This window comes from Egretta garzetta, unplaced genomic scaffold (assembly GCF_000687185.1).
Source record: "Egretta garzetta isolate BGI_Z169 unplaced genomic scaffold, ASM68718v1 scaffold16, whole genome shotgun sequence".
Classification (NCBI taxonomy): domain Eukaryota; kingdom Metazoa; phylum Chordata; class Aves; order Pelecaniformes; family Ardeidae; genus Egretta; species Egretta garzetta.
In genome coordinates, this window is record NW_009260022.1 from 3,029,870 (window position 1) to 3,043,909 (window position 14,040).

Here is a 14,040-nt window from a genome sequence, read left to right on the forward strand (position 1 = left end):
CACAGTACATGAGAGGCACACTCAGTTTTGCTTGTATATTATCAGACAGCACAAGAAACAAGGCACCTTGATCCTTCCACCAGAAGGATCCAACCTTCTACCAATCGGTGTTGTAAGGATTCCTAGCCAGAGACTCCATCTCTAACTCTGATGTGTTTAACTCTGATCAATTCTTCACAAAAGTTGTCTGCTCCGGCTTTGAGTGCATTTATTCTTCCGAATTCACAGCTTCCTCAAAAATTAGCAGAAACCCATTGATGGCAATAATAAAACCTACATTTAAAAATTTTTACTCACTGATTATTAATAAAAAGTGCCTTAAAATTCAAGAACAGAAGTGAAAATTTTGTCTTTCGGTATGGACTTAGAAATACCATGTTTCACTGCAGCAAGAGATTTTTATCGTTTCTCTTTCACAACCACTTGCCAATTAGTTAAAAAAAAAAAAAAAAAAAAGGAAGTCTGGAGACAGCAAAATCTAAATTACATTCTGTGCTTTGTGTCTGCATGCTCCTGCACATACAGACACTGAACTAAAACCACTGTTAAAACTAAAGCATCAAATCTCATTTTAATAACGCTCACATGCAAAATCTTTTTTAAAATAAAACCTTAAAATTAGCATATTCTATGTTAAAATATATGTTTTCAGTTAATACAGTTATGAAAGGACTACAGATTCATCTCTGCTAATGCCTCAACATAAATCCAAGAATTAAAGAAATTCAGGATTTTAATCTACTGAAACTAAGCAGGAAAGCTTTCCTGCAAAGAAAAAAGGGTTCAAGTCTCCTGCAGACATCAGGTTCAAAGGAACGACACTGTAAATGCCTCCTAGCAACGTTAAAGATATTCATAATCCTCCTCCTCCTCTCTACCTTACTTTAGCTTTATTAATTCAAAAAACAACAAATGTAAATGGCCTGATAAAAACAGAAATGGTTTATAACTTCATTTCTAACAAATCTATTACTTTTTTTTTTTTCAAGTATAAGCCTGGACCAATAATAAAGAGAACAAGCTCCTAATTTTCTGATAAACCATATATGGACCTCTTAGAAAAAAATCTCAGTTTCAAATTTTTTTTTTTCTTAACGCTCTGGTATTCAGAACAAAATAACTATGGTTTCTACATTATCACTTTAAAACCAGCCATTCTGGAAAAAGTAAAGAAAAAACCCAAGATATACAATATTTTATAGCTATTCACACTAATCCCAGATGTAAAAGAAATAAACTTATTAAATTTAAAATCATCAGTTTATTTATCATACATGCTTACAAACAGCACATATCCATACTATATATCTTTACCATCGTACAGTACTATAAGCAAATTAATCAAAATTAAGTTCCTTTATAATCTTGCTTCAACGCACAGACATTTTTAATAAGCAACAATTAAACTCTTGCTATCTTCTTAGTCCTGTAACAAGGCACGAACAAGAAATAATCCTTTTAAGCAGGGGCTAATTCTAATACACAGGAGGTGATACTCATTTTTGCTGATAAAGTAAATATTCCTTATATTGAACAGCCCAGGTTCCTTCTTCCATTTAAGTCAGTGTCAAATTTCTTGTACTTCAATGATAACTGAGAATCAGCCATTAATTCTTGCTGGACACTTTCTTTAACCCCAACTGTATATAAAATATTTTCCAAGGTGAGACTAATAAAAAAATATTCACACACTTTTCTTAGAGAATTTAGTAAAGTTATTATCTGAATGGCCAAATTCAAGAGAACCAGTATTTGCAGTACTGAAAGATTAGCCTTCACAATATGAAAAGGCATTTCAGACACATTACATGTAAAGAACATGTTCTGCACTCAATTGGATAACCTCAACCAGTTTTCTTGGCATTAGGTGTCTTAATCCACATAAATCAACTGTGATTGTGTTAGCTGTGTAAGCAAAGCAAGCACTGTGAATCTCTAGGGAATCATATGCGTCTGAGCTCTCCTAAACCCCAGAAGCTTCTTTTTCATGAATGGCACATTAAATATGCAAAAATCTGTTCTAATTGACCAAATGACATAAAGAGGAAGAAGAACAAGCAAACACAGTAGAAATAAAGAAACCCCGGTTACTCACAGAAGGAAGCATCCCAAGCATTTTCATAAGAATGAACCTTGCTAATGGCCCCAAGGCTGCTGTAGAATAACAATTGGGTAACAGAGGGGCGGGGGGTGGTGGAATATGACCAAACGAGAAAATCTTCAAGACTAGGAAGTATTTACAACTATACAGTGTGTGGAAAATGAAAAAAAAGTGCTTAAACAACATAGAGAGAACATGTACAGTACCTACCACTGAGAAAGTCCATTAGATGCAGTAACAGATGATAAAACAACCTTCTCAGGAAGCTATTGTTATTTTGAGAGCTGTACTGTTTTTGAAATAAATTTTTCAATCAATGTGCTGTTTGTTCTCAAAATTAGATCCCATGCTGAGATGGTGAGCTGCATTCAATTCAGTCATGCTCTCCTGAAAGCTGATGAGTCATTGTAGCACTAGGAATCAGCCTCAGTGTGAGCCTTCCAATCCAGTTTGTGACAGTGAAATTTTGTAAATTTTTATACTTCTTTTATGTATTACTGCTAGATTGAAAATTGCTATGCAACATGTAACACTTTGTCAAATCATAAACCTTACTGGAATATTATATCACAAGTTATTAAATGAAAAAGGAAACTTGTCATGCAAAAAATAAACCACTTTCCCTTACGGATAATAACCACAGTAAGCACATAAGGCAAAAGCTATTTCTCTCTTCCCACCACAGAACCCGTATCTCTAACAAAATTCTTCACTACTTGAGTAGCACCATCATAACCAGTGGGACAAAAACTGACAATTAAAGCAGTGTCCCAAAGCTTCACAGGGTACTTAGTCATCATTTTGCACTTCAAAAATAGTGACTGTTACTTGTTGCAAACTAAACATGTGAGAACTTTTTCAGAAAAGCAGAAAAACTGAAGTGTCAGTACAGAACAGATAGATCTTATGCTACAAGCATCTAGTGTGTCTAGATGGACATTCTAATGCTACTTACGACCGCCCATGACATCAGGAATGACATATTTCTTCAGATGCATTGACACCCAGCACATCTCTCCCTTATTCAGGAGTGACTTAAGTTCAGCTAGCAGCTAATAGGTTTGGCTGGTCACTCCTTATCAAGCTTCTTGAAAAAGAAATTCCATGTGCTAAGGCAGCCCTGAGTAAAGGAAGGATCACATGAACAATGTTGTCCAATGTGCTCACACAAAATGCAACTTTATTTTAACAGACCTGAAAATGAACAATAAGAATTAAATCATCCTTTGGATATTTCATTTTTAAATGTGGTATATTTTCTTTATAGTTTTCACTTAAAAAAATAATTTAAAAAAATCCTTTCACCTATAGTAATTAATTAATACTGATTAGTTTGTCAAATTAAAAAGACAATGTCCTTGAATTCATCAGAAGAGGATAAATACAAGAACTATCATCTCTCACTGAAATATTACCGCTCCTGTCAGCCCCAATCAAAGCATTTTATGTAGATCTCCCCTAACCAGCCAAAGTCTACAATTGTCAGCTTTACTCACCTATTTGAATTTTTTAAGGATGCTTGATTCCGCTGCTACTTCCCTTCATTGGTGGCTGCTAGGCATAATATTTCAAGTAATTCTTTAAATTACATTAGCTAGCTACTCTAAGCAGCATTCCAGGCACAGAGGTCTCCTGCTCTAGCCTGTATAGCTGGGTAAGCCCTACACTTGCTGCATTCTTGGAAACACAAGAGCATACAAGTACTGCATACTATGTACTTACAGCAGAAGCAAGCACACAAAACCACAGGGAACGCACAAGTTGTCTCCCAAGTTTCACAGTGGTAGCACGTAACATATAAATAACATTGCTCACAGAACTGCAGACATTTGCCTACAGACTTGCAACCTTTAAATCATAATCCCTTCCTCATAGCAATAGTTTCCATCAGTCTTTCAAAATGCCTGCTAGGAAGAAGTATGCAACCACACCTGGCCACAGAGTCAGTATCTCCATATAGAATGTTTAATGGCCAAGATTTTCCCTCAGTGGGGTGATAATTTGGGTCTCTCTCTGCTACCTTATGAAATTTCTTGGGATTTAAGTCTCTAAGAATTCTTGACCCCTATTAGAAAAAAGTTTAAAAGGCCAACAAGTTAAAAAGTATTGGACATCTTAAAAAACAAACAAACAAACAAACAAAAAAAAAACCCCAACAGATTGCTAAAGAGTCTTTTCTTTAGGAAACCAAACAAAAAAACAGGGAAGAATGGTGTCTGTTGCCTAACAGGCGATAAAGTCTTAGTATGGATAAAGTACTTCATCAAGGTTGGAGCTTTTACCTCAATCTTAATTAATTTAAATTTTGCTACTCATTATTTTATTGAATTTAACTACTTGTCTTTTAGTTTCTTTTTTTCCTCAAACAAATACATGAAATACCCAAATTTCTAAAGGATTTAAAGTTCAGCTTTAATGTTTTATTATTTTTTGTATTTTCAGTGTAAGATAACCATTTTATAACACCTCCTGTGGCAGGTTTGAAAAAGTTAAGAACTGCAAAACTAATAAAAGCTAGTAATAACAACATTTTTGCAATTCCACTGTTAAATTATCTTTTTTTTTTTTTTTCCAATTGCCTACAGTTAGAGCACAAATGCCATGACAGGGTATCACTTCTGTGAGTGCCAAAGGACCCCGACCGTCGTTGTTGCCCTCTTTACACAGGCAGAGCTCCTGGTGGAGCAGATGGCCGGCCTGCCTGAGCAAAAAGACAGGCCACAACTGAGCCATGTCCGAGGCTCTATTCAGATATCCTATTGGTTCAGCCAACAGAAATTTGTCAAGGCTCAGTTAACAACTGAAGTAGATGCAGATTAATTACTCCACTAAATACCTTTCATGTACTGCAGAGGTAACATAAAGGATTTTTAGTACTTTGCTACATTTACAGAATACTAGGAACAAATATTCGTTTTCAGTGAGGCTTTAAAGTGCATTCTGTGGCTGACTTCACACAGAACAGTAAAAACTGCAAAGCTAATAAAAACAGCTCGTATATTCACACAGAAGACACCACAAACTGTCGTTCATTTCAGACACAAACTGGAGCTCATTTGTTTCACATGAAATGGTTTAAAAACCTATTAGACCTCACAGTACTAAAAGTTATTTTTATTAACACAGCTAGAAGGCCAACAAAAACTGCAGCAGCATTCCATGTGCTTGGTTATCGTCCAACTCATTTATTGCATTGCAGGTTGAGAACAGCCCTACAATCCTGATCAAAAGTGAACACATGAGCAGTCCCATTCAAGTCAAGCCATCTGTTTACACTAGACAACTTTACAAAAGGGTTTCCCGCAGTGCTAACACTGGTTCACTGTTGCCCTGATGGGACCACTCTTGTAACTGGCATGCTAGCTGAGCATTTCCTATCTGTTGTTAGCAGGAGCATTAAGCAGTGTTTGCATGGCCAGCTGAGCCAACCCACTGACTTAGCATAAGAAAAAGGCGTCTCTTTTCTCTCCCTCTTTCCAACTCCTTTCCTTCTCCCACTTGATACCAAGGTTCACTTCCTTTTCCAAACTCCAGGAACTACCAGACCTTTCTGCATGCTGCTCTAAATCACTAAGCCACCAGGAAAACACATAATTCCCTAGGCCTGGTTTAGTTTTCCTCCAGGTTTGTAAGTGAAAGCAGCTCACAGAGAGGCCCAATGAGCAGTGGTGCTAGCACAAAGCAAGCAGCAAGAACTCCAGGCTGGTGGCAACATAGGAATGGGACATTGGAGGAGAGAGGAAAGGAGAGTGGCGCCTCCTGCCTCTAGGAGCAGTGAACTGTTCAACTGGCTCATCACTTCTCATGAAACTGTACCCTTAGATGACGAGGTATGACAAGGGCTGGATCAGATCTAAATGGGGTCCCCTACTGGTGTTGAGTGATGTGAACTTTACATAGTAAACGTCCTTCTGGGCAAACCTGGGGAGGATTATTGATAGACGTATGTACATCTGTTCTGCAGGTCCTATACTTCCTCAAACTACACTAAACTCTCTGTGGTACATTTATCTGAGCTGATAATGTGCACAATGCTTTCTGAAGATAAAGACCATTACCCAGATTCTAAATGTATCAGTGAATATATCAGTTCTTGGGATATCTTGTGGACTACGCCTTTTTTTTTTTAAAGAGATGCCACAGAACACAACTAAAAACCCCCATCCTTCTTGCTCCACAAAAGCATGAGCCTGCAATCCCCATCAAAGGGAGTCCCTATTGGAACGGACCCCATTCTTCCACTCAACTCAGCAGGGTGTAGTATCATGACCTGCTTGTGCAAGAAAATAATTGGGCAGACATACTGCTGCTGTAAACAGTGCCCTTTTGCTGAAGATCTGGCTTCTTGATTGTAAAACAAAGGCAACTTATTCATGTTAAAAGCATAAAATAGAACAGGTCATAAAAGTAGAACAATTTCAGTCAACTCTTATATGTCATTTCATTAATCCAAAACAAAACTTGTAACAGTGATCCTTAGATCTCTAATCCACTTTAAGCATTGCAAAACAAAGAAAACATTAAAAGCCTTGAAACCAACAGTAAAAGCTTATGGAATCCGCTAAAGCTATCCATTCCATTAAACATTTCAATGCTTACTCATTAAACTTGATTTTCTTAAACTGTTCTAAACTTAACTGCTGAGTTAAGGAAGCAAAAAGCAGTTAATAAAATGAACTTTATCAGAAGAAAGTGGATTTCAAAATGGATCTCAAACAATAATAAGCTATTAAGAGAGACGTTTACTCTTCACTGAATCTTATTTTCTATCTCCTAGATCAGTACAGCTCAGAGATAACTTCTCTGAAATTAATGGAGTTGCACTGGGTTTACTCAGAAGAAACCTTGTTATTCCTTCATCAGCTCAAGGTATCTTTAAGAATAAAGTATAATTATCAAATTATATAAAGAATCAATTTAGTTTTAAATAAAGGACAGAGCTGCTTTTCAAATTATTTGCCACATTCAGTGCAAGCTATTAAAAAGAAGCTGATGAATTATCTGATTATCATCACTAATTAGCCACAGTAGAATAAAAACATCAACTTCTCTTTAAATAATGTCAACCTGTAGATCATTAATTAGAAGGGACCTTTAATGTTTTTCAACATTGACAACTTCTAGAAAGTGTAATTTCCTTTGAAACATCCAAAATGCTGTATGGTTCCAGCACTTTTTAAGCAGAGCTCTAAAAGAGGAGAAACAATTACAAACTCCTGCTTAAAAAAGCGATAGTACAATGTGATTCGAAGTTACATATTCATCTATCTGAAGAGTTTTCACAAGCTCTCAGATCTAAAAATAAGTATTGTAGAAAGACTGAATGGCATTTGATCCAATATTCATAAAGATAAGTTTAACTACCTCCACAATGTGCCTGTTTACTGCTCAATTAAAAATAAGAGTACTCAGATAAAAAAAGCAACCTCGATGGAAGAACCTCCATGTTTGGTGCTAAATAATGAGAAGTTAAAAAAAAACAACACACCATTGGGCTTTGATCTGGCAACCATCTAACAGCACAAGAAGGCATATGGAGGGGGAAAAGCTCCAAACAGTGTGATTGATTTCACATCAATCCAGGAAGCCCAAAAGGAAAAGAATTAAAAGGCTTTAATGAAAATGCATTCTACCTTTCCCACAAATGAATCTTTGCTCATTTCCTGCAAAACACATGGAAAGTAAATCCGGATTAAAGTAGGATTTCATTGCTCAAATTTCCAATCAGCTCAATATATGAAAGAAGGTTTGGGTTTGTCTTACAGGGAAACAGAAGCATCGCAAACATCACGCATTTATCTTAGTTGAAATCTCCTTAGATGCTCTGTCTCTATTTGTCTTGACTCCTGTAGCTTAATTATTTACTGTAATTCTAGCATTTGGCATAGAACCTAATCCAACCAGATTATCAGCCAATTGCTGCCTTCAATTTTTAACTAAAATTCTGGGGTTCATCCCATTCTTTGCTTTAGCTGATTACTTTGCAAATTCCTGATATGCTTTGCTGAAAAGAATACAGAAAAGTAAATTATTAAGAAAATTCATACTAAAAGATGGCTACTCATTAAAAAGAACCACACACACAAAAAAAAAGACTGTCAGTGCACAGAAATGCCACTCTAATTAAAATGTGAGATTATTAGGTGATTCACTGATAGATACTTTTAAATTGTCAGCCCTCAGGAAATAAACTAGTTCAGAGCCAGGTAGATGGACACTCAGTGGGATTTTTGCTCTTGATTTTGTGCGAGTACACCTCCAAGAGAAACCAAGAAAATTATTCTAGCAAAGGATCATGAACACTGCAGCCCATAGGTCATGCACAGTGCCTATTAAATTGTACGTCAGGATTACATTGGTATATTCATTTTCTTTGCCATCATTTCTCCCTTCTCATTACTCCGAAATCCTCAGTCCCCAAGGAAAGTCTCACTCAAGGTCTTCAAACACTAGGTCTTGGCAGGAGAGTAATCTTACAGACAGGCTTCTCTGTCATTTAAACGTGCACAGTGCTGTACAAGGGAGTATGAATATTGACTCTGGCCTGTCGCCTACAGCAACGTCACTATACATCATCCTACAGACAGATTAAATAGATTTGAGTGAAAGCACTGTCTAAAAAACACTGAATTATTAATTTGGAGATTGAACTATTACAATGCTTGATGGAAAAGCATGTTTCTCCATGCCATTCTGGAAAGGGTTGCTATAGCTCTTCTCTACTTCGTCTTATTCATCACTGGCCTCACTTCATGCAAATGTTCATTGTGATTTCTGAGATACAATATCACGCTATACAGATTCATTCTTAGAATAGCCTTCATCCTCAGACTAATGGAGACCTTATAATGGTAACAAATTTTAGTCATACTGGCCTGGGATGCATGCAAGCTGATGATTTATCATTGCAGAGATTTAGGATGTAAATCAAATTTGATGCACTAACTTTTGTGTTACAGCAAAGTTTCTGCACAAATCACGTTTTGCCAAGATGCATACAGAATAGATAATCAGCTTTCCTAAAAAAAAAAAAAATTAAATTAAAAGTCTTCTGATCTTGAGATCAACAACAGAGGTCAGTAAACTATGGGTTATCAAAAAGAGGAGGAAAAAATAAATACTGGAAGTCAACCTAGCTGTGATATTCTGGCCTCTTAACTCAATATATAATAAAAAAATTCAAAAAATTAGCATATATGTAGAGAAAAAGACCATTAATGGAGACGCTTGCATTTCCAGCTGCATTTCCCAGAATTCAAAAGTTTACATGAATATTATTATCATCAGCAAGGAAAATACACAGCCTGGCTAAGCAATTATTGATCTCACATAATTCACATCAATGTGAATCTGTCATCTTTGATTCCATACATGAAGCATGCTAAAGAAATAAAAAGATCCTCAGAAGTATCCACCAGAAAAATGGGGGAGGCAAACAGCAATTTAAATATTGTAAACTACACAACACAGTGAAATCCTGGCCTTTACATAGCGATTTGGTACTTTGCAGTAAATTGCAGCTAAGCCAGAATTTCAGTGTAAGTACATGCAAGTCTGAAAAAAGATAATACTGACATTGTTTTAAAACTTGCACTAATTCAACAGAATTGCTGACAAAAATCATTACCAATGTCATTTATTTAAAAAAAAATATATTTTTTTAATACTAATACATTTATTTTCTGGAAGATTTACATCTCTATTGAAAAAAGGTCATCAAAACCTAAGGGACACCAAAAAGCAGTAAAGGAAGTTTAAGTGATCTGAAATATATAGGTTACAGAAATATTAGCTATAGTAGATTTGTGAAGAATGATCTTAATACTTTGTGTCTAGAAAGAAGGGTTCTTTTTTATAAAGAAAAATAGGTTTCTATGAATGATTTATATAAGATCTTATAGATATGAATGATTTTATAAAGAAACTAAACTAACAGCTCCTCTGGTGCTGAACCATTAAGAACAGAAAAAAATTCAAACGCTCTCAAGTACTAAATCCTCATCCAAAAAAAGTACAGCAGGCCTTCCATGTTAGATAAGGTGAGCCCAGTAACAGCTGCTACGTGGAATATTGCATGAGTATGTAGATCTGGTATGCTTTGCAGTAACATTAAAGAACTCATTGTTCAAATGTGAAGTTGCCCTAGTGATCTCATTTGCCCTCTGCAAAACTGCTGAGAGTACAACATCCATCCAGTGCCTCTAGTTTATGAATATGAGTGTGAAGCACTTCGAGATTCCTCAAAACAAACATTAACATTAGTCCTGTGATGCTCCTTCTTGACACTACCTTCTCTTAGGTAGTTTTTCAATTTTTTTCTGATAACAGTTACCCCACAGGCAACAAAGCTTACAGAGTAAAGGTTGCAGAACCAGACCCTGTACTACTGGCAATTACAAGAGGCAGTATTTTTATTCAGTTTATAAGTGGTATGTTTAATTCCAGTAAATCCAGAATTAGACAAATCAAGGAAAAATCATGACACTATCATTTGAGCAAGTGCTCAGGTAAAACTACTTCTAGAAACATCCAGTTTATACTGGGAACACTCAGGTATTGCCAGCAAAACCCTTCAAAAACATCATGGAAGCACCTTTGAAAATACTGAGGATTAGGAAAAATAATTATTTTCACCATTTTCTTTCTGAGCCTTGGAATTGCTTCCATGATTCTCTTAATTTATTTTTTTTTTAAATGAGAGTCTGACCTGATCTCAACATTCAAGGAGTTGGATCTTAAGGATACCAAATATTTCACAATAATAATCACAGTGTGGCCAAGATTGCTATCTAGAGATTTTACTAGTATCGGTTACCCATTACTAAAACTATGTCGTTTCATTTGCACAGTTATTCTCCCTTGGGGGGGGGGTGCAGGCAGGGAGGGACGGGATGGGTCACTATCAAAGTATAAAAAAACACTTTTGTACTTCCACTGCCTATGGATGCGAGTTCAGAGCTCCCTGTCATGTCATTTTACTGGGCACGTCCTGAACAGTTAGAAGTGGCTGGAGAGCAAAGAAATAAACTTTTAGATCGGTACTGCAGCTTCCATTCTATCCAATGTAAAATAATAGTGCATAGGATTAACTTCGCCCAGTGTGACCTCCCTGGCTAGAGCTTTTGCAGGTCTCCTGCTGCACATTAGCTATCTCCTATTTCCCTGCTTCTAAGTGGGAGCTGCTAGCAGTAGTTGCTGTACTTACTTGATTCTGTCTAAGGAGCTTAAACTTTTAAGGAGTTGAGCAAAGAAAGCAGATTAACAATTTGAACGCACACGTAATACACAGACACACACAACCAGCAAGGCTGCTGGGTCAATACACCGGGCTGAGGAAATGCACTTTGGCCACCCTCGCCCCAACAAGACAGGCTTCATTTTCACTGCAGGGCAATTAAACTGCGTGGAGAGGGGGGGACGGGAAGAGGTGGGCTGCAGTCACAGGCTGGGGAGAGGACTGGAGACACGGCTACTCCATCCCTAGCAGCCAGATTAGTACCAGAGGAGCGGCACTCAGCCTGCTCTGCCCGTCACATGCTCCCAGATGTCGCCTAGCAACAGCAAAGCCCAGGGAAAAAGTTGCTCCCTCTCTCAACTTCAAATCTGCGTCTGAGACCGACTGAGGGGAGCTTATTGTGCTCCAGACTAAGCATCTGTTTCTTTCTTATAGCCTTCTGTAAATGACTGTATATACCACACGTATGCAAGCCTGTCCACGCACACACACGCACCACCACCACCCCCCTCCCAGGCACAACCTGTCTACGTGCGAGCGCCACAGCCTGCGCGCTGCTCATCAAAAACAATGCTAGGTACAATTTTAGTGGTCACCAAACCTGCTCCTGGAATGCAGGTGAACTCTGCTCTGCAAAACCACCCACACATCAGTAGCAAGAAGGGCACAAAGATCGCACGGAAAAAATGCAAAAACTATGGGGTGATTTTTTTTTTTTTTTTTAAAACCTTATCCACAGCCAGTAAGCAGTGCTCGCTACAGGAAAAGCTGCCCACTTGCATCTCTGTAAAACTGTGAGTTTAGACCGTGGAGTTGCAAAGTCTGAACTGTCCCTCTAATTTTAGCAACATTTGTGCGTTGCTGTCTTGTACAAGTTTTGTACAAACCAGAAAAACCATCAGAAAAAACGTAAAAACATTCTTGGGTAGTTTAAAACCAAGATGAAGTGAAGCTAAAGAGCCGGTGGTGTTTCTAGCGGTTTTTAAGGTGCTACTTCCTTTTCCACAACAGAAATCAACTCCATCAAATGACTCCTGGAAAGAGCCAACTCTCTCCCCTAGCTATTACAAAGAACTTGAATCGGCTCCCGTTAACCCTCTACTTTCACGCACTTTGGTCTTTTTCTCATAGAAGTCCCCAGGACAGGGACGTGCTCCTTGCAGTGCAAGTCCCATTCCAGAGAGGCTGGAGCATAGCGCTTACCTTGGCAACTGCCCTGCATTATGCATGCAGTGAATAATATGAGCAGTTTGCAAGCAGTTGCTGCTCTTCCATCCATCCGATGGTGAGGTCCCATCTGGGCTGGGATGCTCCAGCTCCCTCAGAAGCTGGCTCCTCCACTCCGGGGTGCTGATCTACACAGCAGCAGCACAAGGAGCCTGGTGTCTTCTTCTTATCCCGCTAGTTGCAGAAGAAAGGCGTGTTCGCCTGTTGAGACATCGCGTTTTCTATAAACTCCCACCCTCCAGACATTGCATAAAGCTCTTTATACCCGGCGGCCCCGGAACTAGCATGAGGGAATCAGGCACCGCTCCAGGCCCGGCAGCCAGGGGCTGCCCCTGCCCCTCCTTCCACACTTCGCAGGATAGGCAAGATGCTTCCACGTCCCTGCACTTTCAGACTTTGTATCAGAGTCCACTGGTGCTACACGGTGTATTTGGAGTGTATCAGGGAATTTCAGATTGCAAGTGAAATACATCCCAGGTTTTAGCGTCCCAAAGACATGTTCCAAACAAGAAGAATATTTCTGACAACTTTGAAAAACATGACAACACCTACTTACCAATGCAGGGGGATAAAGCTTAGAACTTTTTATTATTATTATTCCTCACATAAATACTGCAAAAGGAAAACTGTAGGGATGAAACTTACTTCTGCACTTCCTTAGCAGATAAAATCAGTTTGGTAAAGTACTTTGGCTGTGAATACTTAAGATATCAGCTGGAGACACCTTACTGTGGTTCTAACTCTCCAACAGTGTGTGCAGCACACATGAAATGTCTGCTGGTGTTTTACTGCTGCCATTTCAGCAATCATATGCCTACTAACAAAGGTAGAACAGTGCATAGTTAACAGGAGGAAAGATAAAAATATCCTAATACTTCAGGCTAGAATACAGCCTTGGTAAAAGGACAAACATTTTAAAGGCTTTGCTTGCAGTATCAGAAACATCATACATAAACTGTGTGAAGTTAAATAATTATCTTGCTTTATATTAGTCAGAAATAGTCTTCCATGTAGAAAATGTAGTTATGCTAAGCTGTTCCTTTCTCTGTATGTGTGCACACACACACACAAACAATGACTACTGCGCATACATACCATGGGAGAAAGATGGGTCTGTTTGTCTTGCAAGGGGCTTTGTCAGATTAATTTTAATGACACCACCTTTATAAATTCCATCTATTGTTTATGTTAGCTTCATGCCATGTTCATTATACTGCAAGGGGTGTTTGCTGATGCTGCAACAGAACTTAAGCGGTATTTCAAAGCATTAACTCTTGTTCTTTTTGACATAGACTGCTATTTCAATTAAGGGGTAGAGGTGCCTGCATTATTCTTGCAAAAGTTGCAGAGGAACATATTGTTGCTTATTAGCAGATGGTGATTTTTCTCCAGGTCCTGTAGGGCGCTAATCCCCCTAAACCTTTCCGTAAAGGTTTTCTATCTGTCAAGACAGGAAAGAAGGTGGGGGTAGGGGGGG

The 14,040-nt window shown here is 38.1% G+C and overlaps 1 protein-coding gene across 1 annotated transcript in view; it reads right to left on the minus strand.

Annotated features, from left to right (window-relative positions):
- The window catches only part of LRP2 (LDL receptor related protein 2), a 130,080-nt gene extending 117,484 nt beyond the window's left edge, over nucleotides 1-12,596 (minus strand). Inside the window, exon 1 of the mRNA XM_035896170.1 lies at nucleotides 12,540-12,596. Within this exon, the coding sequence (XP_035752063.1) occupies nucleotides 12,540-12,558 (19 nt within the window). The 5' untranslated portion in view covers nucleotides 12,559-12,596. The remainder of the gene's footprint in view (nucleotides 1-12,539) is intronic.
- Between the last annotated feature and the right edge of the window lie 1,444 nt (nucleotides 12,597-14,040).